Source organism: Pelodiscus sinensis, chromosome 1, assembly GCF_049634645.1.
Source record: "Pelodiscus sinensis isolate JC-2024 chromosome 1, ASM4963464v1, whole genome shotgun sequence".
Classification (NCBI taxonomy): domain Eukaryota; kingdom Metazoa; phylum Chordata; order Testudines; family Trionychidae; genus Pelodiscus; species Pelodiscus sinensis.
Genome location: NC_134711.1, coordinates 38,119,504 through 38,144,989, shown reverse-complemented (window position 1 = coordinate 38,144,989; position 25,486 = coordinate 38,119,504). Strand labels below are relative to the sequence as shown.

Sequence of the window (25,486 nt, the reverse complement as noted above, 5' to 3'; positions counted from 1 at the left end):
ACATTCACCTACCAAAATAAAAAAAAATAAAAAAATAATAAAAAGAAATAGAACTCCTGACCAATTTTGGGTTGTTTTTTTTTTACTATTAACATTTGTTAGACAAACCTGGTCTATTATGTGTGCACAGAAATTTCACTCAGTTTGATCAAACCACCAGAATCAACACATAGGTGCTGCAATGATGCTCACTCTGTAGCACACTTGTAAATAGAAAGATCAGATGATCTTTAATCAAAAGCTAACTGTTGTAATGGTTGTTTTGTTTCTGGTGTTTGCATAGCAATGATTTGTAAACTTGTTAAAACTTTGTACATGAATACAGGTTGCACCTTTGAAAACTGGCACTCTGGTCTGGCAACTGGACCACGGATGATCCTGGACCAGAGAGCCCAGGAGCCTAAAAGAGCTGGAGGGCCAGCCGGGACTGGGGACTGCTTCTGACTCCGCTTCTTCCCCAATTGCACAGCGAGGCTCGGAGCTTTCCCTCTATGCCTCCCCTCACAAAGCCAGTGCTGTCGCTTCAATACTGTGGGGGGATGGCAGGAGTGCCAGCACAGGCTCCCCATTGGGAGATATGCTCGAACTGCAAGCCATATTTGGCTCCGTACTGAGACATATTTGGCTTAGGAACCGCAGATTGCCAACCCCTGCCATGGATCATGGAGCCAGAGCCCTGGGTCAGCCCCATGGAGCATGGGCCAGAGCTGGAGCCCCACAGCAGTCCATAGCAAGCAAAGCCGGGGCCCCACCTCATGAGCCGGAGCAGCTGGGTGAGCAGTCCAGACAGGGGGGGGGGGGGGGGGGCAAGGTGCTTTCTGGGGCAGCCTGCAAGCAACAGGCAATGTGTTTGGTGGCCAGTGACAAGGGAACCTTGCCTAGTCCAGCAAATTCTCTCATATTGGACAGGTCAGGTCCCAGTGGTGCTGGACTAAAGAGCTCCACCCCGTAGATTTTAAAAACAGCTGATTGAAGGTTCACGGATGCTTTGTATTTTTATTATACCTTCATACTCTCTCGTAACAGTAGCTTTTGAAGTCTGTTTAAAAACTGAGTCCCTGTTTCATTTTATAGGTATACATATGAACAGCCTCAATCTATTTAACAGATCCAATTACCCAAAAAAGCTTGCTTTTCCTTGGACTGTAAGTGCTGAAGTCTTGCCTGGGCTGCTGCTTTTATTTCAATGGAATAACAAACAGTTGTACATAAAATGGAAGAGATAACATTTAAGTTAGTTGGACTAATTTATACTTTTCTAACACTAAATTCAACACAGCACATGCAAGATGTTTGTTAATGACTTCCTCAGTATGGACAGATCAAGAGAAAATTCCAAATGTGGATCTTGCTTATGTATATTTTTCTTCCCATACTTTCTCACATGATTTTTTTACTTGCATGCAAGGACTAATTAAAAAAAATTGTTAGTTGATTAAATTCTGTTCATCAGAACTTTAGCACTGTAGATACTGTCCAAATATTGTGAAATTAGTTTCTGCATTATGACAGATTATTATTTTTAGCTGACACATGATAAAGGTCTTTCATATGCCTTTATTCATAGAACATAAGTGATGTCAAGGCTAATCCCCTCTGGATTCACAAATAGAGGACAAAACGCTAAGGGTTAAACTATAACTTTATAGCCTGCCCTGAATAAAGGGTGATGAATAGCTGCATCTCCAAGCAGACCAGAAAACTAATGATGACTCAGTCACAATTTCTCTCCAGCTCAGAGGAGGAAGTAAATTACTTCATCCTTTTTCATGGAAAAGTTTATTCACTTCCTATGACTGACCAACTACTTTGATCAATAATTTAAGAAAAGGAGCCAAGAGTGCTCTGAGCCCTCTCCCCCACAAGAAAGGGGTGAAGTGTATCAGAAACAGCCACTACTGACTCCCTAACTTCCTCAGGCATAATTTGATGGAGGACTAGTAAGGGAGGCCTTAATCCTCTCACCTCCTTATACAGTCAAAAAATATGGGCTGTGGTGGATGTCCATACTAACCTCCTTCCATCTGAGGTGCAAATCCTCACTTAAGCAAGAGTCACCATTCAGGAGGGGCAGTCTCTGCGGGGAGAAGCTGGGGGAATGCTCCACCCAACTCTGGGCTTCTCACCTCCCTGTGCAGGTAGCCGGGCTCACTCAGCCCAGATGGGAGTAAGGGACAGCTGGGCTCTAGCTGCCCCGCTTTCGCATCAATTTCATGACTCCAGCATGCTCAAATTTGAGTACATCTAACATTATACTCTTCTAAAATTTAATATTTACAAAATATGTGCCCATTTCATCTAATTCAGCAAGAAGGAGATGTGCAACAAACATTTTTAACCCAGGTACACTGAACTGCATTTATTCAATATGTTTTCAATTTGAATTCAAACTCTTGATAACATGATTTAAAAACATGGTTGGTAAAATATTTTTAAAAACTGAAACTGTCAATGTGTTCATTGCTGTAAAACAGGGGTGAGGAACCGTTTCTGGGTCAGGGGCCACTGACCAACAGAAAAAACAGTTGGGGGCTGCATACAAATGAGAATCAATCCCTTTCCCCCACCACAAAATCAAACCCTTGACTAAGACAGACACTCCCCTCATTCCTCTCACACGCCAGATCCCGGGGGAGGGGGAGCGGGGAGAAAACAGGTTAGTAGATTTTGTGTGCTCTAGCACTGTGGTGTGGCAGTAGGGGTCTAGAGTACGAGAGCAAGCTCTTCAACTTTGGGGGAAGACCTCAGCTTCGGGGGCCCAATCCAGGGGCTACATCTGGCCCCCAAGCCTAAGGTTCCCCACCCCTGCTGAAAAGAGTAAAGATATGGCCCTTTTCCAAAAGGTTTTAATAAACTGTTAGACACGTGAGCTACAAAATTTGAATAGGTCACTTCCATATAATCCTATGGATAAAAAAATAACACAGAATACAGATATTAGATGGCAGAGTCCAAAAACGTGTTCCTTCCTATACTTTTCACCTTTCTCCCTTTATTTGTGCCTATTTTTTTCCAGTTCAGACCAGCCAGCAAGTGTAAGAGAAAGTTAGGGCCATATTCTTATATGGTAATAACAGAACTGCTTTATCCACATCTTCAGTTGCTAAATGAAATTTATTAGAATCCTTGTTGCTTTAATGGAACAAGTAAAACTTCTGTGCAGGAACATAGCTTTAAAGTGAGATGGAAATGAGGGAGTAGACCATTAGCTGGTCAAAAAGACACTGTAAATCAATAGCTAGGTCATAAGACAAAAGCTTAGGCCTGGTCTACACTAGAAATTTACTTGGGAACAGCTGTGTCTGTCAGAAGTGTAAAAAATCCACATATTTGAGAGATGGAACTATGCTAACCTAATTCTCAATGTAGACCAGTATTAGCTCAATGGAAGAGTTCTTCCATCAACCTAGCTACTGCCTCTCAGGCAAGCAGATTACCTATGGCAAGGGAAGAAGCCCTCATTGGCAGAGGTATTAGCATTTACACAGAAGCACTACAATAGCTCCACAGCAGCATTTTAAGTGTTTATCTCCGGTTAAGAAACCTGGATTCAATTACCAGCTATCATTAACATGTAGTGTAATGCCAGGCAAAGCAATTTTCTTCTCTATGCCTTCATTGCCCCTTCCAATCTTTGTCTCTCTGTGCTATTTAGGTTAGCACCTCTTGGCTTCAGGAGTTTTGTAGTACAGGCAGTCCCCGGGTTACGTACAAGATAGGGACTGTAGGTTTGTTCTTAAGTTGAATTTGTACGTAAGTCGGAACTGGTACATATTGTAGGGGAAACTCTAGCCAAACATTTCTCCAGAGCTCAGTTTTATTCTCCCACACCTCACTTCCCTCAGTCCTTTATTCTCAAGCTGAGGTGTCTGCTGAGAAAAGCCGCTCTGCGTCTCCCTGGTCTGCTGGGGGGGAGGGGGCGCTAGCTTCACGTCTCCCTGGTCTGCTGGGGGGAAGCAGCTAGTGCGGGGTTGCCTCACCCCGTTTGTAAGTAGGGATCTGATGTAAGTCGGATCCATGTAACCCGGGGACTGCCTGTACCTAGAACAATAATCTGATCTCAACTGGCCTCAGATGCTACTGTAATACACATTATTACTATTTCTATTGAAAGGGTTTTGTAATTATCTTTTTCCTTCCTCTACAGGTCACTAAATAACTTTGTGTAAAGCTTGCCTTTACTCAGAAGTATTGTGTCCAGGTGTTAGAGTTGGAACTTCATTTGGTATAGGCTATGAAATTAGCAAGTTTGTCTCCCCCTCACTTCCATAAGAATAAAATCAAACTCAGGTCGCCATCGTGGTAAGCACTATTTTCAATTACTTTGTACTCTGTCATAATATACTAATAATTTTTAACAGCACATAATGTGTCATGTCCATCCATAATCCTGTGTTTTTCCCACTTCATAAAGGATTGGTTAAAGGAAAAATAACAATCTCAAGAGTTAAGCAAGAAAATGTTAACAAGAGGCATGTGTAAAGATACAAGTGGTCAACTTTTAGATCGTGAAAGTGTCCTCTTCAAATAATTAATAAAATACCACTTAATGTTCAAGGACAACTTCAAAATTACCTAATGCTGTATAGCACATCACAATGCCATGGCCCTATATCCGTAAGGGAGAAATCTTCAAAGTCATCTTAGATCTAACCTCGTTTATATGCTCTCACTCTTTTTCCTATGGAAATAGAAAAGTTTTCGACTACACTAAATTTTATGACTTGGATCCTAATTCTGCAAAAATTTGTACACTCACGTGAGTAAACTTACATCCTTTGCAGAACCAAAGTCTTAAGTGGTCCAAATTAAAGTCTTTGGAGTATCATTTGCCCTCATTCTCTACATAAAAAATTCCTATTTGACACAAAGGGAGTTTCAGACAGATTGAAAGAATGAGTCCAAGTGATAAACCAATATAAATGAGGTATTTCATTGTTTTACTGATCCTCTAATTTACCTGTTATATTAGTTTAATCTGGTTTCTGATGGTGTTTTTACATACGATACAGAAAGGTAAACTCCCTCAATTCTAGATTCTTTGCTTAAATATTTCAGTGAATAAAACTTACTGTCATCCATCTGGAGACTTGGAGGACAATAGAACTTTTTATGAGTAATTAAATTTGGTAATCCTCTGAAGAGACTGCGGCATATTTTACATTCAAAAATGGTGTCCACGTCTTTTAACAAGATATGTTTAAGTTGTTTAGTTCCTGGAACAAAAGAAATGTTGCACTTAAAATAAGACACTTTTTTTTTAAACTCACACTATTAAAACAAAAACACTTTCAAATCAAACAAATTTCCCTGCTAAAATAGGAAATAATGTAAAACAAAACACCATTATCTATTTCATTTTAAGTCAGCTTCAAACATTCTGGATTACTGGATAAAGACTAAAGAAAACAACAAGATTACATAGTATAAAAAGCAAAAGTATTATGAGCTTAAATATTAAAACTAATAGCTAAATTCCAAAAGAGGGTTTTGGTTAATGAGTTATAATTGCTTACCAGGTGGAAAGCACAACAGCCACCTAATCATTTAAATCATTATTTGGTACCTTTTCAAGCTCCTCAGAAAGCATTAAGCATGTACAACAAAACACTTTCACTTTAAAAGACTATCAAACGGGAGGGAAATGTAAAGAATACAATAAAAATAAAAGAGAATAGGAGATAAATTCTAGAACGTTGCATGAGGGTACCAAAGATATATGTAGTTGCGCTTATATTAGAAAACAGAATTTGGACCCATATCTTTCGTCTGCCTATGGTCTTCCTTGATAAAGAAAAATATAAATTTTAAAATTAGTTTTGAATTATGTTTTGAAAAAAATCTATAAATGACTGAACATTTGAGCCATCTAGTCTACTATAAGTATACTGTCCCTTTTAAAAATATTTTTAAATGTTGGATTGTGTGTTAATATTTTAATTCAGGAGGAGGGAATCCTTCTGTTAAAAAAATGGAAGTGTAGTTAAAACTATATACCTGTTCTGAAAATATATCTTAGCATTAATTTATACAGAAGATACAGAGATCAGATGCAGACCAACTAATATCTACGGCAGCTATGAGAAATTGAATTAAAATAGCTGCCATAAACACAAAAAGTGAAACCTATAAGAGTCACTGAAAGACTTACTTTGAGACACACATTTAAAATCAAACAAAGGATAAATTTAACCCTTGCTTTCTTCAGTGGAAGTTAAGAGCTCAACAGTATTTCCTCCATATTTAGGATAACCAAATTATTTCTGATAGTCTATAAAATTAAACAGCTAATAATAATAATAATATACATTTTTGTGCAATTTACACATCATCTTACGTAACTATGAAACTAGAAAAGAAACTTGCCATAATCCCAATTTAGCAGAAATACACACGTTTTCATTAACTGACAAGAAATATCCAAAAGTATTTTTGACTGAAAAATTCTTCTGCATGTTTGTAATCCAGAATATCCAACTTTTTTTTTGAGTTTTAATAACAAACCAAAATGTTGAAGTATGATATTTAAAGCTATGTTGATTTTTAAATTTTACCATGTTTAATCAAAATAGCAAGTTTATTTTAAAAAAAAATATATGAACTAAACAGTGTATCAACAGTATTTTGAGCATAAGATTGAGATATTCTTAACAGATTTCAAAAATAGATGGCACTAACTGCCCTATAACATCTAAGTGCTTTGAGCATTCAAAGACTACATGATTCTAACTCAAAACTCAAAGTTCAAAGCAAAAGGAAAGGGCCCCATTTACCCTAAGAGCCTGTGGGCCTGGCATTACATACACAAATCATTAACTTTATACTAGGATATTGAGTTAGTTAGAATTCACATAAAATTTCTGTTTTCTACCTTATCTATCTAAACATATCAAAACTGTCATTTTATCTGGAGATCACCACTGCCTACATACTGAAGGTCATATGAAAAGCACAAGTATCACTCATTGTTGACATCCCCAGTTCATACTATACATACATATTACAATTTCATCTAGGTAGACAATTGAGTCACAGAGGTTCATCTACATGTCTTAAAAGGCAAGAGAAGGGCCTCTACAACCCCCTGCCCCCTGTCCCCATTGCCCCATTCCCACTGCCCAGGTCCCTCTTCCCAGCCACATAACTCTGTCCCCACTCCCATCCCCAGCTACAGAACTCTGTCCCCATTCCCATCCCCACTCTCTGAACTCTGTCCTCATTCCCCTGTCCCGAACCACAGAACTCTGTCCCCACTGGCACCCTGTCCCCTGCCAAAGCACCCACTAGCACCCTTCCCCAGTACTATGTCCCCTGTTCCCACCAACACAGTTGGGGCGACATTAGTGAAGCTTGGGGGGGGGGGGGGAAGGAGGAGGGGCTTTTTTGCATCTCACTTGTGTGGCCCCAACTGACTTTTCTTGGGTCAGTGAGCCCTGACTCAAGACAGGTTCCCTGCCCTTCTCAGAAATAAAGACAATGCAGAAACTTTTTGTTTGACACAATATTTTATTTAAAAATGAAGCCTGGTCAAAAAACCACAAATTGGGGCCAAGCCCCAATCTGGCCACAGTATCGTAACACTCCTGCGCTCCCCTTTCCCCCAGACCCTACATCTGAGCCTATCATACACTGGAACCCCCTGCCCTGAGACCCTCACATACCCCAACCCAAATTCCTGAACCCTCACATCCAGAAGTCTGTGGCTTGCTTAGTACCCTAACCCTACATCTGCCCGGCCTGGCACCCTCTTCCCGAGCCAGTATCCCCTTATCCACCTTCTCCTGCATCCAGATTTCCTCCCAGAGCTTGCACCTCTCACCCCTTCCCACACCAAATCCCTCATTCACACCCCAGAGCCAACACATCCTGTCTCAACCCAGCAAGGTTACGGCTAGACTGTAGGAATTTCAGGATTCCAGAGATATCCCAGAAAAACTCTTCTGCATCCAGGGATGCATTTGTTCTTCCACTTTTAGTGGAAGAGCAAACATGATCTTTCAGTCACCTCTATATTCCTCTTTCCACAAGGAATAAGGGGGCTTCCAAAAGAAGGGGTTTTTCTGACATTTGGTCCAGTCTAGACAGGCCAAATGTTGGAAAAACCTCTTCCTACAGAAGAATTGGGGGGGGAAAACAGCAGTATAAGGGCTGGGGATAGCAAGTGATGGAGAGGAGGAGAATAGAGAGGGCGGATCTTCAAGGAAGGGGCGGGGCAGTAGGTCTTGGCTTGTTCTGTCATTTAAAAAGTGATCTTGGGTGTGAAAAGGTTGGGGACCACTGGTGTAACAGATCAAAAACAGGATGCTAGGCTGTTGGATTTGTCATTATAGGCATTAGCTACATTTGAAGCTTGAAAATAGGAATAAAGCAGAACTAATTCAAAATAATTAGGACAGGGACCAGTTCAGACAATCAAAAATTTGGAGAACAGAGAAAAAACACAGCTAAGCCACTGCCTGCTATTTTTTCCAGGGTACTTCAATAATCAAGCCCACAGGCTTTACCCATTTTCAGTGATTTAACTTTCCCTTCATCTATGGTGAAATGCTAGAAGTCTTTCTGTAAAAATGATGAACAAAAGAAATAATATTTTTCAATTCCCCTTATAGGAGTACTGTAGTATGATTTCTATTGTGAAAGTGCAACTTACAAATATAGACTATAAGTTATCTGCACTCCAAAATAAAACAATATAAAACTTTGGACTTGTAGGCTCTATTCGGTCCTACTTTTTGTTCAGCCAATCGTTAGCAGAAACAAGTTTGTTTACATTTATAGGAGATAATGCTGCCCGCTTCATATTTACAATGTCACCTGAAAGTGAGAACAGACATTCACATGGCACTACTGCAGCAGACACTGTAAGGTATGTGTGCCAAATATGTTAAATATTCATATGCCCCTTCGTGCTTCTGCCGCCATTTCAGAAAATATGCTTCCATGCTAATGATTCTTGTTTAAAAAATGCATTATATTTGTGACTCATCTCCTTGGGAAAGAATTGTACATCTCCTACTCTATTTTACCTGCGTTCTACAGAATATCGTAAGAGTGGCCATACTGGGTCAGACCAAAGGTCTATCTAGCCCAGTAACCTGTGTTCCAGCAGTGGCTAATACCACATGCCCCAGACGGAATAAACAGAAAAGAATCATCAAATGATCTCTCCCCTGTTATCCATTCACAGTCTCTGACAAACAGAGGCTAAGGACACCATTTCTACCCATCCTGGCTAATAAACACTCATGGACCTATCCTCCATGAATTTATCTAGTTCTTTTTTTGAATCCCATTGAAGTCCTGGTCTTCATAACATCCTCTGGCAAGGAATTCCACAGGTTGACTGTGGAAGAAATACTTGATTGTGTTTGTTTTAAATCTGCTACCTATTAATTTCATTTGGTGACCCCCCAACCATATATTTTGTCTTATTGCTGTTGTGGATGATAACGGAACACACCTCGTTGCTCATTTTAAGAGCACTTTTGCAGCAAATGACCGAAGGCAAAGAAGGTATTGATATAAGATTTCTAAAGATAGCTACAGTACTTGACCCAAGATTTAAGAATCTGAAGTGCCTGACAAAAATCTAAGGGACAAGGTATGGAACATACTTACAGAAGTCTTAAGAGCAACACACTGATACAGAAACTACAGAATCTGAATCACCTAAAAAGAAAAAAAAATCTGCTGATGATCATTTTCTTAATCTGAATTAGATGCTATCAGCTAACAGAACTCATCAGCAGCCTGGCCACATTGGTTATGGAATAGTGACTGAAGCATGAAGGGATATACGAATCTTTAGCACATCTGGCACAAGTATTTTGTGATGCATGGCACTGTTGTAGCCTGCAAGTACCTGTTTTCACTTTCAGGTGACACTGTAAACAGGAACCTGGCAGTATTACTTCCCACAAATGTAAACAAATTTGAGTGAATAAGTAGCAAGACTGAGCAGACATGTAGGCTCTAAAATTTTACATTGTTTTATTTTTGAACGCAGTTTTTGGTACATAATTCAAGTTTAACTAAGTTTAACTTTCATGATAAAGAGACTGCATTACAGTACTTGTTTTGAGTGAACTGAAAATTTTCCAGTGCAAATATTGTATTAAAAATAAATATAAAGTAAGACCTGTGCTCTTTGCATTCTGTATTGTAATTGAAATCAAGATATTTGAAAATGTGGAAAACATCCAAAACACTTTTTTAATGGCAATCTATTGTTTAAAAAGAGTGATTAATCTGGCAATTAACCACAATTTTTAATCACTGGACAGCAGTAATTAGTATATTAATACTTAGAGACTACCTAGAGACCTTTTTTGGAGTGGGGGGGAGGGGTCAGACTTTGGTATTGAGGAAGACTGACCCACTGGTTAGAGCCCTAGGCTAGTATGGAACACCTGAGTTCAATTCTCTGCATCATCGGAATGTGTGTGATGTTGAGCAAGTCATTTTATTTCTCTGTACCACAGTATTACATAAGCCATAATGAGTCAGTGAAAAGGTCCATCTAACCCAGTGTCCCTTCTTCCAACAGTGGCCAATGTCAAGTGCCTCAGAGGGAATGAACAGAAAAAGTAATCATTGAGTGATCCATCCCCTGTTGTCCACTCCCAAGCTCAGAGGTGTTAGGAGGATGAACACATTAAAAAATGTTAAATGCTCAGAGACTATGATAACAGGAGCCATATAAAATTTCTGTACTTTAATCCAAAAGTAAACGGTTGACATTAAATATCCAGTGGGGAGGAGGACCATGAGTTTACTTAAACTGTTGGCTTAATAAAGCAGTATTGTAGGGTCAATCATCATATTAAGCAATAGGTTAGCAAAATACATCCCAAGTCCAAAATACTCAATGTGGTCAGATAGGTGTTCTATGTCAATGTGGAGAATATAATGCCAAAAAAAAAAAAACCCCCCACAATCGGGGTCCACCATAATACTGCACAGTATTCCCTTTACATAAAAATTCTAAATTAGGAGTCCCCTTGAATCAAACTTCTTCAAATATTTAAATATTTTGGTATCACCTTTGTTCTGGCTTGCCCTCATCGATCTCTCCACAAACCCAAGACAAATCCACACCATTCCATTTTGTTGAGGTAACTCTCTTTCCATTTCTGGAGAAAAAAGTTTTGGCATTGGATTGGCCCAGCACATTTTCCATCTGCCCAACAGTTGTTTGAGATCTCTGGGGATCCAGTCAATATTATGGGTTGTCCACATATTATCTTGCATGCAGTTTACATGACCAGTCATCTCTGCTTTGTGTCATATCACAAAGCACTACATTGGTCACCTATTTATGCCTTCTAATCCCATCATTCTGTATGCCATCATGAAGCTCTCTCTTACACATTCACCTTTCCATTTCTCTTTGGGTGGCAGCGAATTTTTCTTCTTCCACTTTCATTGTTGACTTGCTTTCTGCTCCATGTGTCATTGATGGCAAAATAGCGGAGTTAAAAAGTTCTTTGCTTTTCTTCACACAGTTCATTACCCATTAGGATATGCCATTATTTGGAAGAAATTTACCTAATCCACCTCTCTCCTCCTACTGCATTCCCCTTTATATTTGACAACTTCCTTAATTAGTTTTCCATTTACAGTAATGACTGCTGTTCCACAATGCTCCTTCCATGTGTACTTCATCTTCAACATATTCAGTTTCCACCTGATATCCTGCGAAGGTGTGTGCTCCAGTTCTATTGTGTTCTTTACCAGTATTACACAGCAAAGAGAAAAAGTTAAATGTCGTCCATCACTTCTAATTCCTTCGTCCTAGTTCAATTTCTTTAACAGAGACACCAGTACTGCTGCAAACAATTTAAGTGAAATTGTGTCATCTTGTCTGACTCCTCTATGTATAACATCATTCAACGTCCCATTCACTGATGTTATCTTTATCGAACAATTGTGGTTGATTTCTTCCAACAGGTACCTCAGGTTGATTCTGATTTAGTTGAGCCTGTTGAGTGCAGCGTTAATCTCCACCAAGTCAAATGCTTTTTTGTAGTCAACAAATGCAGGACACAATGGTTCTTCAGAGTCCTTGCATTTTCCAACGAGCTGCCAAGCTGAGTTGATTTGATCAACTTGAATACCTTGAGCTGAAACCCAGCTTGTTCTCTATTTTTGTGCATTTCAAGGTGCTTCTTAAATCCAAATGTGTACGACATGGTTAAGACCTTATGCACTTGTGAGAGGAATGTATATTTTTATATACCTATATTTGTAATGGCAGAAAAAAAATCACTGCTATCATGTAAACATTTTGGGGATGGATGTGGAACATAGAGAGTGTGGTTTAAAAACAATAGGAACTCAAACACAAGAGTTGATAGCAACTTCAAATTGAAAAAAATGTGCAAAGAATCCCTTCTGAGGGCAAACTGTATACCTGGATCTCATCCAGAAACACTTGGGCTGTGTCTAGCCTGGCCAGTTTTTCCAGAAAATCAGCCACTTTTCCAGAAAATCTTGCCAGCTGTCTACACTGGCCGCTTGAATTTCCGCAAAAGCACTGACGATCTCATGTAAGATTGTCAGTGTTTTTGCGGAAATACTATGCTGCTCCTATTGGGGCAAAAGTCCTTTTGCGCAAAACTTTTGCACAAAAGGGCCAGTGTAGACAGCCCAGATGTGTTTTCCTCAAAAAAGTCCCGATCGCGAAAATAGCCATCGGGGCTTTTTTGCGGAAAAGCGCGTCTAGATTGGCACGGACGCTTTTCCGCAAAAAGTGCTTTTGCGGAAAAGTGTCCTTGCCAATCTAGACACTGTTCTGAAAATGCTTTTAACAGAAAACTTTTCCATTAAAAGCATTTCCGGAAAATCATGCCAGTCTAGATGTAGCCTTGAATTTTTGCACAAAGAAGAACCATTAAGGAAAACATACCTAAACATATTTGAAAATTCCCTTTATACAGACAAATTCCACTGTGTGCACTAATTAGTTTTAGAAGGAGGTCCCCAATTTGCTAATGGCATTTGACAAAAGATTTTCTGGTTAATACAGGTAGCAAGCCTCTACCACTTTAGCAGCAAATGAAATTTATAAGGAAATACTCAATTTCACTTATACTACTGCCCACATAAGAGTGAAAATAACTAGATTCTTATGAGTTTAACTGTAAAGTTTTGGGAAACTGTCAGCAGAAGAGAGGCAATCTCCCTTGCCGCTGAGTCACACTACAGGGGAAGCGAGGACAAAAGATCTCATCCATCATTATCAGAAATAGGGATGGACACAATGAAAACTAGTCTTCTCACGAGGATGCTCTCTCAATTCCACTGAAGCCTCTCCATCTTTTATATTTATTTCTGGCTAATAAGCTATTGACAGCTTCTTAAATCCCAGCAATATTTTGAAACTATGAAACTAGCTTATTATGAAGACTATAGAAAATTGGTGCAAGACTTAAGCTAGAGCAGATACCCCACTGACAAGAAGCACTGCAGAATGTTTGTGTACCATACGTGTAATTTTGTCTTTCGACACTCCAGCAATTTTTTCTCCTGGTATAGGAGCATTCAGCATGCATACCCCCTTAACAATGAGGATAAAACCATGTATATTTTTATGAATAATATTACTGGTATGGGAAAAACCTTTATTGGAACTTCTTAATGAAGATAAAAATATTCTGCTCACTTGCCTTATTTCTTTTTAAAGCTTACTGAAAGAATCAAAGGTTTCTTCCACAATCAAATTTTATTTGTTCGAATGTGGCAAACAGTAAAATCCTAGTCAAAAGTTGTTTTTCTTTCTGACCAATTCTTTTGATGCAAACAAGAAAAGAGGGAAGTAAACCATGAATTTATGACGTGCTAAGTAAAGATATTCTGGAATGGCCTGGGGACAAAGCACTTGAAATTAGGTCACTCTGCTACCCAAGGAGATTCCAACTAATCTGCTTCAGGTGGGAGAAGAGCATACACACAAATTTGAGGCCTTAGGCATTTCCATCCAAATGTTCCATCTTCTTAGAAAAGGTCACAGATGAGAAATTTCACATACCATTTTCCCTCTGGTGACTGTACTATATGTTTCTCAAATGCAAATGAAGAGAGAATACAGAAGTCTCGGCAAAGACCTTTTCCCCCCACCAGACATCATCCTCGTAATGAGGATAGCCAATGATGGTCATTTAGATCTGCAGGAGTTAGCACAGCCATATTTCTTGGTAATTATATAGTAAGAGAGCCAATTCACAAATTTTTCAGCTCACGTAGCTGTGTTGCCACAGATCTAAAAAGAAAATCTCTAAATAAATTTAGATTTTAACATTAAAGAAATTTCCTAACACTAACACTGGTATTGAATCTCTGTTTTTATATTGTGAACTGTGGAAATAAAAATATACTTGAGTTCATTTCAGATGGATCTGCCCTCGTCATGAGTTAAAATCTTCTAACAATTCCTATCTTGAGCATGCTCAACCAAAACTCATTTTTATTGTCAGATACAACTATTGGTTGTCATGTACTGGCCAGGGCTGGCCTTACCATGAGGCGAACTGAGGTGGCCGCCTCAGGTGCCAGACTGTGGGGGGGCGCCACTAGGACCCAGAGTGTAGAAAATTGTGTCTGCTGCTGGTGCATATGTATTCTCTCTGGTCTAGATGCACAGAGATGATGAAGTGCTGTGCTGGAGAAAGGAGAGCACCAGATACATAACAGGCAGGCAGGAGAAAAGGTGTTATGGGGGCATCATTTAAGCTCCCCACCTCAGATGCCAAAATGGTGTGGGCCAGCCCTGGTACTGGCACTTGAGACAGGTGTACCAAGCCCCTAAGGGTGAAACAAGAGTTAAATAATTACTTTTGGCCCAAGAGACCACACCCTCTGCTGGGCATGATCACAGTGGAGGGAGCATTTAAACAGAAGTAATACAGCTCAGTCTAGGTCGACTGAGGAGGAGAGCAGTCAGGTGCAGTAACCTCTTGCTGGAAAGCCACTGGGACTTTACACTTCCGCAACAGAGTCTCAGAGCCAAACTGCTGGAAGTCTAAGTGCAGGAGCCCAGGATGGTGACTCAGTTGGCCACCAGAAGAGACTCTGGAGACAGATCAGAAAACAGACAGGACGCCAACTCCAACTTGTGATAATATCAGCGGGACTGAAATAAGGCTAGGAATTGACTCAGAAAGTGTACTTAGAGGCATCAGGCCCTGCCTGTTTTGAAGTCAGAACCTAGTGGAGTAGAGTTGGCCCAGGTTCCCCTATCCAGTCTCTATCAGTTAGCAACAAATTACCCTGAAGAATAGCTATCAGACCAGTGGCTCTCAACCTAGTTACCACAGAGAGGTGATTGTGGGGCCCACAAGCTATTAAGTGGGACACATTCACGCAACATATACACCACTGTCTGCTGTGGCTGCCCAGTTGTGTATATGTCCCTCAAGGGTAGCAAGACAGAGGCAAGAGTGACTCCATCCACCAAGCCATGGGGGACACTAGCTGAAAAGCCCACCTATAGGATAGGTCCCCCCCAAACAGAGATGGGACTTACAGGTCAGCCTCCTGCTCTATGAGCTCCAGGTCTGTACATGGTCAGCAGAGGACAGGCAGGTGGGCACTATTTGCTGCAGGCAAACCATGTTGCACTGCAGCCTACATGTCCCTACAGAAGCGATGCACAGCTGTGACTAGTGGAGCAGATGTGCCCCCTCCATTTCTCTGGATGCTTCTGCCACAGACACCAAGAAGCAAGGAAGCAGCGCTCCCCTCCAGTGGCAGCACTCACAGGCTTTCCTTTCTCTTCCCCGTGCCCCACAGCACTATACCCTTTCCTCCCCACTGCAGTTCCCTGCTCCATTCCACTCTCCCATTTCCTATCCCAGAGGTGGCCAACCCATTTAACAAAGATAGTCAAAACAGCAGTGGAAAAAATGTGAATTGTCAAGCAAAAAAAAAGCCCCCCAGAACAGAATTGTTGAGCAAAAACAAAAAAAAAATTAATTTTTTTTTAAAGGAGGCTGCCCCTTTAAAACAACCGCCATCTTGGGCACCATTTTTAAAATCCTGCAGCTCCAACCCAGTAAGCACAGGGAAGCCAGGGATTTGGGGGGAGAGGGGGATGAAGAGGAGGGGAGCCGGCGCGGGCCGTTGGGGAGGGGGGTGCGCAGGAGCGGCCTCACGAGCTGCACTTTTGGGGGGCAAGAGCCGTGGGTTGGCCACGGCTGGCCTATCCTGTTCTTTTCCCCCACACCACCTCTCTCTCTCCATCCCATCCCCTTTCCTCTCCACACTGTCCTCTGCCCCTCTCCATCCTGCCCCATTTCCCCATCCCCGTCTCCACTGCCTCATCCTACCCCCATACTGGCACTCACCATTGCCCAGAAACAGGACCGAGCACATACAGAAGAGGATGAAGATGAGAACTATGACCCAAGAGGCAGTATCTCAGAATTGTTCTCTCAGTTGTGGAGAGTTGTGAAGCAAGATGGCACAGCATGGGAAGGACAGAAACTTCCTCCCATTCCTTAAAGGCTGAGTAGAGCAAACCCTTCACAGCAATTGTAGAAATCCAGGGGGAAGAGGAGGGGCATGCCCCAAACTGGTTCCACAGATGGCATGGGCTGATGGGCCAGCACCTCCTTCTACCCTAGCAACCCTACAGTGTGTCCCTAGAGCTGTGGTCCCCAACATGGTGCCCGCGGGCGCCATGGCGTCTGCGGGGGCATTTATGTGCGCCCGCGCCGGCGTTTTTAAAACTACTCACATTTACCCCTGCTTAGAGCAGGCTCGGCAGCCTGGGGCCCACTAGGGAGCCCGACGCAGCGTTTTGGAGGCTTGAGCCCCGCCCTGAGGCACAATCCAAACCCCTGGCCTAATCTCCCTCCTCCCCTCAGTAAAATGTCTGGTATTTTCAGTTTCTCAGATGGAAACCACTTGGGACAGTCTTCCTCTGCCATGTGGAAGGGAGTGTGAAATTTAAAGGTGCCATGATTTTTTGGGGGGTGGGGTGGGGGAGGGGTGCTTTTTTTGCTCCACATTTGGACATCCCCCACTTTATATTAATGCAGAATTTTGTTTAAAAATGAATTACAATTAAAATAAAAATTATCCAATTAAATTAAGTTTCTATCAAATTTACCCAATTCACATTTAATATGAAGATAGCCTTCAATTTCACATTTGACTCCTTTTTTCCATTTTTTCTCCAATTGGGAGGGGGCTCACAAAATTGACATTCTTCCCCCTGCCATGGTGGGGATGGGGAGTGTGAGATTTAAAGGTGCCATGGGGTTTTGGGGGGAGGGAGAGGGTGCTTTTTTTGCTCAACATTTGGACATCCCCCTTTTTATTAATGTAGAATTTTTTTAAAAAATAATTACAATATAATTAAAATAAAAATTATCCAATTAAATTAAGTTTCTATCAAATTTATCCAATTCACATTTAATATGAAAATAGCCTTCAATTTCACATTTGACACCTTTTTTTGCTGGCGCCTGCCACACACTTCTGAAAACATGAATGTGCTATTGACCACAAAAAGGTTGGGGACCACTGCCCTACAGCATGGGAGCTCCTCCACTACCAGAGGGTTACTTTCTCTTCCCAGCTGGCAGGGAGCACTCCCACAGAGCTCTGTGAAGCCATCTCTTCCTCAGCCTCTACCTCTGCAGAACACAAGAGCAGCAAACCTCAAATTGTTTTAGCACACAGCTGGGCCATATCTGTGTGCCATCTTCATCATAAGCTGCCATTGGGCTGCAGGGTAAGAACCGCTGCATTAAATAAAGCAGCCTTTGAACTCTTGCCACTGGAAGACATTACTGTCAACAACAACTTCCAGAGAAATCAACCCTTGGAATCTCAGTGCAATCTAAAGCAGCGTTGGTGCAGTCCACTGGAATTCTATGTGCGGTCCATGAGACATTTTGTTCACAACAGCCCACGCACAGGGTTGCCAAATTCTGCTGGTTTTCATCCATCATTTTTCCCTATCAATATTACAAAAGTAACACGCACTTAAAGCAAGTGCACATGGAGTGAGGTGCTTGCAGATTGTACGCAACATCGTGAGAGCCACGTGCTCTCTCTGCATCCAAAGTGCTGCTCCAGTTCAATCAGCACACCCCATAAATTCTAGGTACGCAAGCACATTTAGAAAAACTACCCTTTCTAGGAGACGGTTTTGGTAACAACGATCTTGCAGCACACTGAGATGAAGGAGGACCATCCATGCAGCCCACTCACTAATCTAGGTTGCCCCTCACTGCTCAGGAGTATTACCATTAGGAAAAGTTGCCAGCCCGGAGCACACAACCAAGCCCTGACACCACTGGAGAAGACAACATGCTATCTATGCAACAGCACAATACAAATACTAACATTTTTTCTTCTTTCAAAATTTGAGGAAAAGCGTCAAGAAAATATGATACATAGACACGAACCCTTAGCAGAAATTACAACTGGCAGAATGACAACTATGCCACAAAAGCAAAATTCCTTGAAAATTTTTGAACTTAGCAACTTAAAAAATACAATGGTTTTAAGAAGATAGCATAAAATCAGACAGTCCCCGGGTTACGTACAAGATAGGGACTGTAGGTTTGTTCTTAAGTTGAATCTGTATGTAAGTCGGAACTGGCATCCAGATTCAGCCCCTGCTGAAACTGATCAGTTTCAACAGCGGCTGAATCTGGACACCAGTTCTGACTTACATACAGATTCAACTTAAGAACCCCAGACGTCCCCAAGTCAGCTGCTGCTGAAACTGATCAGCAGCTGATTCCAGGAAGCCCGGCGCAGAGCAACTCTGCCTTGGACTTCCTGTAGTCAGCCGCTGGTCAGTTTCAGCAGCCGCTAACTTGGGGACGCCTGGGGCAGAGCAGCTTGGGTGCTGCTGGGTTGGTCCAGTAGCGTGGCCGCTCCTCGGCGCTACTGGACCAACCCAGCAGCACCCCAGCTGCTCTGCCCCAGGCGTCCTGATTCAGCCGCTGCTGAAACTGATCAGCAGCGGCTGAATCAGGACGCCTGGGGCAGAGCAGCTGGGGTGCTGCTGGGTTGGTCCAGTAGCGCCGAGGAACGGTGCTGCGGGACCAACCGGCAGCGCCCCACCTGCTCTAGCACAGGCCCCGGGCTTTGCTCCATGTCTCCTTGGTCTGCTGGGGGGGGGCACTAGCTGCGTCCCCCACCAGAAGACCAGGGAGATGCGGAGCAAAGCGGCGGAGGACCCGGGCCGGACCCGCGGCCGCTTCCAGATCAGCTGGAAGCGCCGTGGGTCCGGCCGGGTCCTCTGCGGCTTTGCTCAGCGTCTCCCTGGTCTGCAGACCAGGGAGACGCTGAGTAAAGCCGCGGAGGACCCGGCCGGACCCGCGGCGCTTCCAGCTGATCTGGAAGCGGCCGCAGGTCCGGCCGCGGGTCCAGCCCCGGGTCCTCCGCCGCTTTGCTCCCCATCTCCCTGGTCTGCTGGCTCCCCCAGCAGACCAGGGAGACGGGGAGCAGCTTTTCTTGCCCCGGAGGAGGCGGGCAGCAGGACCAGGCGTCCCGCCGCTCCAGTCCTCCGGGGTGAGAAAAATCCCCGTTCGTAACTGCGGATCCGACGTAAGTTGGATCCGCGTAACTCGGGGACTGCCTGTATAGTTGGGACTGCATCTTCATCACATTGTATGAAAATGCTTCCATTAGAACCTCATGATCTCACAAGAACAAAGCCTAAACCTCAGCCAAACATTTGCAATTATGTGTATTAAATTAATTCTATGGAATCAGTAACTTTACTGACACACTCGTAGCTTCATATCTTTAGAAGCAAGAAACAACTACACACAAATAATCATACCTGATCGAAAACACTCAATAATTTGTTGAATACCAGATTTTGACATCTGCAGAGGTTGCTGTAACAAAGGAGGATCACCAGGTTCCAACAAATACACTGAAAGACATCAAGGATGACAGTTAGAAATGACACACACCAATAACTGAGGCTGGTTGAAAAACAGGACAAAGTCATCAGGAAATATTCTGTTCCTTTTTTAATGGAAGCTGAGAGCTAAAAGGTGACTAGCTGTATTCTTTGTAATTTGGAATTTTGCACTCTTCCCTCCTTGCTGTTGAAATTAGTTTGAACAGGGGCAGATTCTATAGCAAAGATGCTTATTTCAGGCAATATACTGATATTGATTATTTTTTTCTGAATATTCATATAGTCCTGTGTATGTTTTGTAAATATAGATATGAATATGTATATACACTAAAATAGAATTGTAGATAACTCAGTGTCTCTGTCAACACAGGACTGTCTATTAGATTGACATTACTCAGGACACTTTGTGCCTTCATAAAATCCTCGGCTCATTTTTCAGTGCATGCAAAAACATAATAGGTATGAGAAAACAATGAAAATACTAAATTCCACATCTGCATGCATATAGGGAGATCCCAGTAACTAATCAAAGGTGCAGATTTATATGCAACCCTTAAGAGAACTATTATTTAGAACAACTGTACTAAAAAGTAGGAACATATCTAGTTAATATTTACTGCAAACTGTATACTCCAATTATTATTATTATTATTATTGTCATCAAGATGGGTTTTTTTTTAAAATCAGGCCAACTTCAGAAATGATATCCTATTAAAAAAGATACTTTCTAAATTTCATTTAGATTCACCTCCCATTCTTTGTGAAGAATATAAAACAAATTTATAAACTAAAAAGCTCAGACATACCCAGTGATCAAGATACACACCAATATATCATACTCAAAATATTACTAGTATATAGCCACAAAGATATGGACACCATAACCCTGATCCTGGAAACACACAGATGAATCATTTTAAACACACGAACAGCCCCATTTAACTCAATGAAGTTACTTGAATGAATACTGCTAATTATATAAGTTTTTGCAAACACAGGGCTCAAATCTCCTTAGGTACTCCCAATTGTCACAGTGGTTAAGCACTGAAATAAACTGCCTAGAGAGGTTGTGGAATCTCCATCATTGTCTAGCCTGCTCTTAAAAATCTCCATAAACCTGTCAGGAATGATCTGGATGGTGCTTGGTCCTGCCATAGGTTCAGGAGACTGGACATGATGACCTCTTGAGCTTCCTTCCAGTTCTATGATTCTAGATCTATACAGCAATTCAACACTTGCAGCTGATCTGTGCCAGATGACTCAGGCTCACAGGGCTCAGACTGCTTAACTGAAATGCAGACGTCTGGGCTCAGGTTGACACCTGGGCTGTAGGGCCCTGTGAAGTGGGAGGGTCCCAGAATGCAATTAAACCACATGTATTTGTATTAAATGGGTCAATACATAGACTAATGCTATTTTGAACATTTTTAAAACATTTGGAAAAGTTTCAAAGATAAAAAGAAATACTGCTCTAGAATATGAGCACTTATAAACAAATTCAAACTGCAAAGATTACTTAAAGAAAAATAGCCAAAGTATGCTTGACTTTGTATTCTATTCAACTATTCTCATACCATAAACACTGTTGAACACATACACATGTAACAACCATCGCAAATCAACTAATTGTTTGGTGATATCTAGCATAGTGTATCCTACTAACTTACTTGCAATTCTTAAATAAAAAAACCCAACACTGTAGGCTAGGGATTTTAAAATGTATTTAATTAAGTAATCATGTCACCACTGAAAATTTCAGCAGTTACACACAGGAGGCAGGCAACTCCCCAGAGCTGGCGCACGCAGGGAGCCGATTTTTAAGCCAGTTCCCCATGTGCAACAGCTCCCACTTGCCCCTCTCTACCCACACTGAGATGGAGCCTCTGTATCAGAGGCAGCAGCACAGGGCGGTGGGCAGCTCCCCCAAGCCAGTGCAAGCGTAGAGCCATGTTCTAGGCTGGCTCCCACGTGTATACCACCTGTGTATAACCATGCATGTTAATCGAAGAGCCCAGGCTTATCAGTTAATCATGTACACAGTTACATTTTCACATCCCTACTGTAGGCAATATATTGCCTCTGATGTCCATTTGACATCAAGGGGAGTTTCATGTGTGAAGTGGACAAAATGCATGGCTCTAAGGCAAGAATTGCCTATTAAATCCATTTTTTTAAAACATTACAGTAGTTATTTAGATAGAAAGGTTTATTGTTAAAACTCTTCAATTTATTTCTCAAAATATCTTTAGTTAATGATACAGTTTCAGAGTTGGTAGACAATACTTTCCCTCATAAGTCCCAAAAATTCATACCATTCATACTTATAAAAAGGGGTATGGAGAAGAGGAGATAGACGAAACCTCATAACAATAGATAAAAAGAAGAAATTGGTGAGGAAACATTTCGAATTGAGATTTCTCAATACAACTATTAAACAAAACAATAACAAAAAAGTCTCAATGAAAAGATGCTTGGATCCACAGTGCACACTTACACTTTATATATATAAAATATGACATATTATAACATATAATAATATTTTCAATGTTATTATTCAATTCTAATTTCAAAACACCACTACTGGTAGTGTGGGGGGTAGAGGTTCCATCAAAAACAAAAGCCATGACTTTGTGAATATTTAACAAATAAGGTGTAAAGAAAATACATCTTATATCGGAGCACAACAAAATACAAGAGAACTTAACAGATTAGTAAAAAAAACCAAAACACTACAATTTTTTTAAAATGCAGATACAATGTGACTGTTTCTAGTATCTTGCCTTCCCCTCAGCTCAGTGCTCACAATGCCCAAATGAGCTTGGAGATTATTATGCGCCCTGTAAGAACTGAGAAACTGATCTTCCTGAAGTAATTTATTGTGACAGTTTTAGGATATTTAAAAAAAAATAAAAACTGAAATCAGGAAATTTCTTATTTGCTAATGTAATGGCTTAATTATTATTCACATTTCTGATGTCACAGCCAGTTTATGAAAGTTTCTCAGAGAACAGAATAAATTAAAAAACAAAGCATTACATTGCACCATACCTGGTTCACAGCATCCATGGTGATGATGGTCAGTCTGACAACACTTATCCCTTAGAGGCATTTTCTGTGAGCACGACCTATTTTCCTTCTACATCCAGCAGCTTGTTTCTGCTAAAATAAGCAAATTCTCTGTCACCTCCTACACCATAAAACTTAAACAACAACAACATCATCCCCGCATTTCCTAAAGAGTAAAATAGCACCAAAGCCACTCAGAAGTCAACTGTGCCTTTTTAAGGTGGAAAGTCTATAGTGTTTAATAACCATTTTCAAATCTAAAAAAAATCTGTTTACTTCAGCACATTTCAGTGAAGGTTTAAGCTTCAAGAGCTATAGAATCGAGGAAATCCTTCTTCTTCCCAAATTCCAGACATACCGCTAGATGAAAAGATTTCTCTCTCTGACTCTTACAAGAATCAATGTTAGCCACATATAAAACATAAGGCAGCATACAAAACAACATCTGTGGCAGCCCTTACACTTGTCAACACCAGCTTCCCCAGCCGTAGGGATTTAACCCATCTTTCAATTACTATTGTTTGTACTGTCACAGCACCTACTACTGTTGTTAAAACCCACCTACACTATTACTAATTGAGATTCTTCTGACTCCTCCTAATAATATCTAGCACCCACACAGTCATGAAAATTAAACTGAAACTCATACAAAGAATCCTAACCTACATAGCTGCCAAATTTTCACCTCCATAGCTGCTCAGTTCTAGGTGACACAGGCCCCATATACTGTATAAACAAGCAGTAGTCTTGTAGCACCTTATAGGCTAACAAAAAATACTAAGCTTCAGAGGGTAGCCAAGTTAGTCTGTATGGGTCACACTTAAAAAACAACCAATGGTCTGGTAGCATTTTATAGACTAACAAAACATGTAGATGGTATCATGGGCTTTCGTGCGCACAGCCCACTTCTTCAGATGACAGTGCCACCACATGTTTTGTTAAGCTATAAAGTGCTACCAGACCATTTGCTAGTTTTGAAGTTTAAAAAATACTAATTAATCCGAAGAAGTGGGTTGTGCCCATGAAAGCTCATAATACCAGTTTTGTTAGTCTTTAAGGTGCTGCAAGACTATTTGTTTTTTACATTTTTAAAAAATACTATCTATATAGTATCATGAGCTATTTGCAAAACCCACTTTGTCCACGAAAGCTCATGATACTATTTCTTTTTTGTTAGTCTTTAAGGTGCCACAGGACTACTCTGTTGTTATAAAGTTACATACTCTCCAAGCTACCCCTCAGAACCCCATACACTGCATGCAGTTTAAGGAATGGCCCCACCATAGCCTCTTAACACTTTCCCACTAGAGACGGGGAACCCTTGCCCGGAGTCAACCCCTAAGAAGCTGCCCCACCCCGCCCAACAACAGGAACCCCGCCTTGCCCCTCACCAGGAACCCGGCCCGACCTCCCGCTCCCCGCCAGGAGCCAGCGCAGTGCCCAGCCCGCGGGAGAGCGGGCCAGCCGGGCGCATGAGCTGGCAAAGCCCGCGCGGCACACGGGGCAGCTGGCGCTCTCCAGCGCACTGGGCAGCGGGGGCCGGGCGGCACTTACGGAAGCTCCGGGGAACTGGGTGCGCAGCAGCCGCCAGCTGCCTTCCCGGGCGGCGCGGCGCGGCTCACGCAGGGGGCGCGGGCAGCGGCCGGGGCTGAGCCGAGCGGATCCCGCGCGGAGCCGGCAGGTGACAGCGGGCGCCAAAGTGGCGCGGCGGCAGGAGACAGGGAGCTGGGCGGGACGCAGAACCCGCGCACGCAGCCGCCCCACCAGCCTCCGCCGGCCGGACTCTTTCTTCCCCCCGCCCCTCTCTCTCTCCGAACTAAACTTCACTGTCCCGTGTCCCGCCGGCACAGCGGGAGCGGCGGCCACTGACCCCGGAGCCGGATGGGCGCACGGGCAGGAAGTGACTGCGGCCGCAGCGGCTCGGGGCGGCGTACTGCGCAGGCGCCGCACCCGGCTTCCCCTTGCCCCGCCCACTTGCACAGGTGCTTGCAGGGCGCGCGGGCGGGCAGCGCTGTGGCTGGAAGAGGAAGCCGGGCTCGCGGCTGGGTAGCCCCCCACGTGTGGGGAAGAGCGAGCTGCCGCCCTCACGCGCCGCTGGCCACCGCTGCACCATTGCAGCCTCTTGCGCCGTTGCCGAGCCCGAGAACAGCCAGCGGGCTACGCATTTGGACGCACCGCTGCAAGGGGCTTGCTAGCCTCAGAAAGTGCCCAGCCGCGACAGGCACGCTGCCCAGAGCACTTTGTGCAGGCAGCGTATAATGTGCACGCTCGTGGCACCCCGCTCGCCTACAGCACCGCCTCCTGCACTGTTGCAAGATAATGTACAATTGCTCTCTGGCACAAAGCCTCGTGGCACGTGCACAGTAACAACTGGACTAAGAAGAGGAGTTAGGAATGTTTCCTTGTCCAAAAAAAAAAGGGAAAAAAAGTAGCAGCCGCCCCAACTCCTCTCCCCCCATTGCCACCTGCCTCACTGTGGGCTGTATTCCTTAAAGACAGAGGCAAGGTGCGTGACGTAGTATCCTG

General features: G+C 42.5%; 1 protein-coding gene across 4 annotated transcripts in view; it reads right to left on the bottom strand.

The window, feature by feature from the left end:
• ZNF800 (zinc finger protein 800) overlaps positions 1–25,238 on the bottom strand; it is a 41,149-nt gene extending 15,911 nt beyond the window's left edge. For 2 of the 4 annotated variants that reach the window (XM_075928341.1, XM_075928331.1), the window contains exons 1-4: positions 24,515–25,238; positions 22,943–23,053; positions 19,808–19,903; positions 5,073–5,216 (exon numbers count right to left, since the gene is read on the bottom strand). In XM_075928341.1, the coding sequence (XP_075784456.1) occupies positions 5,073–5,216; positions 19,808–19,903; positions 22,943–23,003 (301 nt within the window). In that variant the 5' untranslated portion in view covers positions 23,004–23,053; positions 24,515–25,238. The remainder of the gene's footprint in view (positions 1–5,072; positions 5,217–19,807; positions 19,904–22,942; positions 23,054–24,514) is intronic. The other 2 variants (XM_075928335.1, XM_075928348.1) reach the window with 2 other exon arrangements.
• Positions 25,239–25,486: the final 248 nt, after the last annotated feature.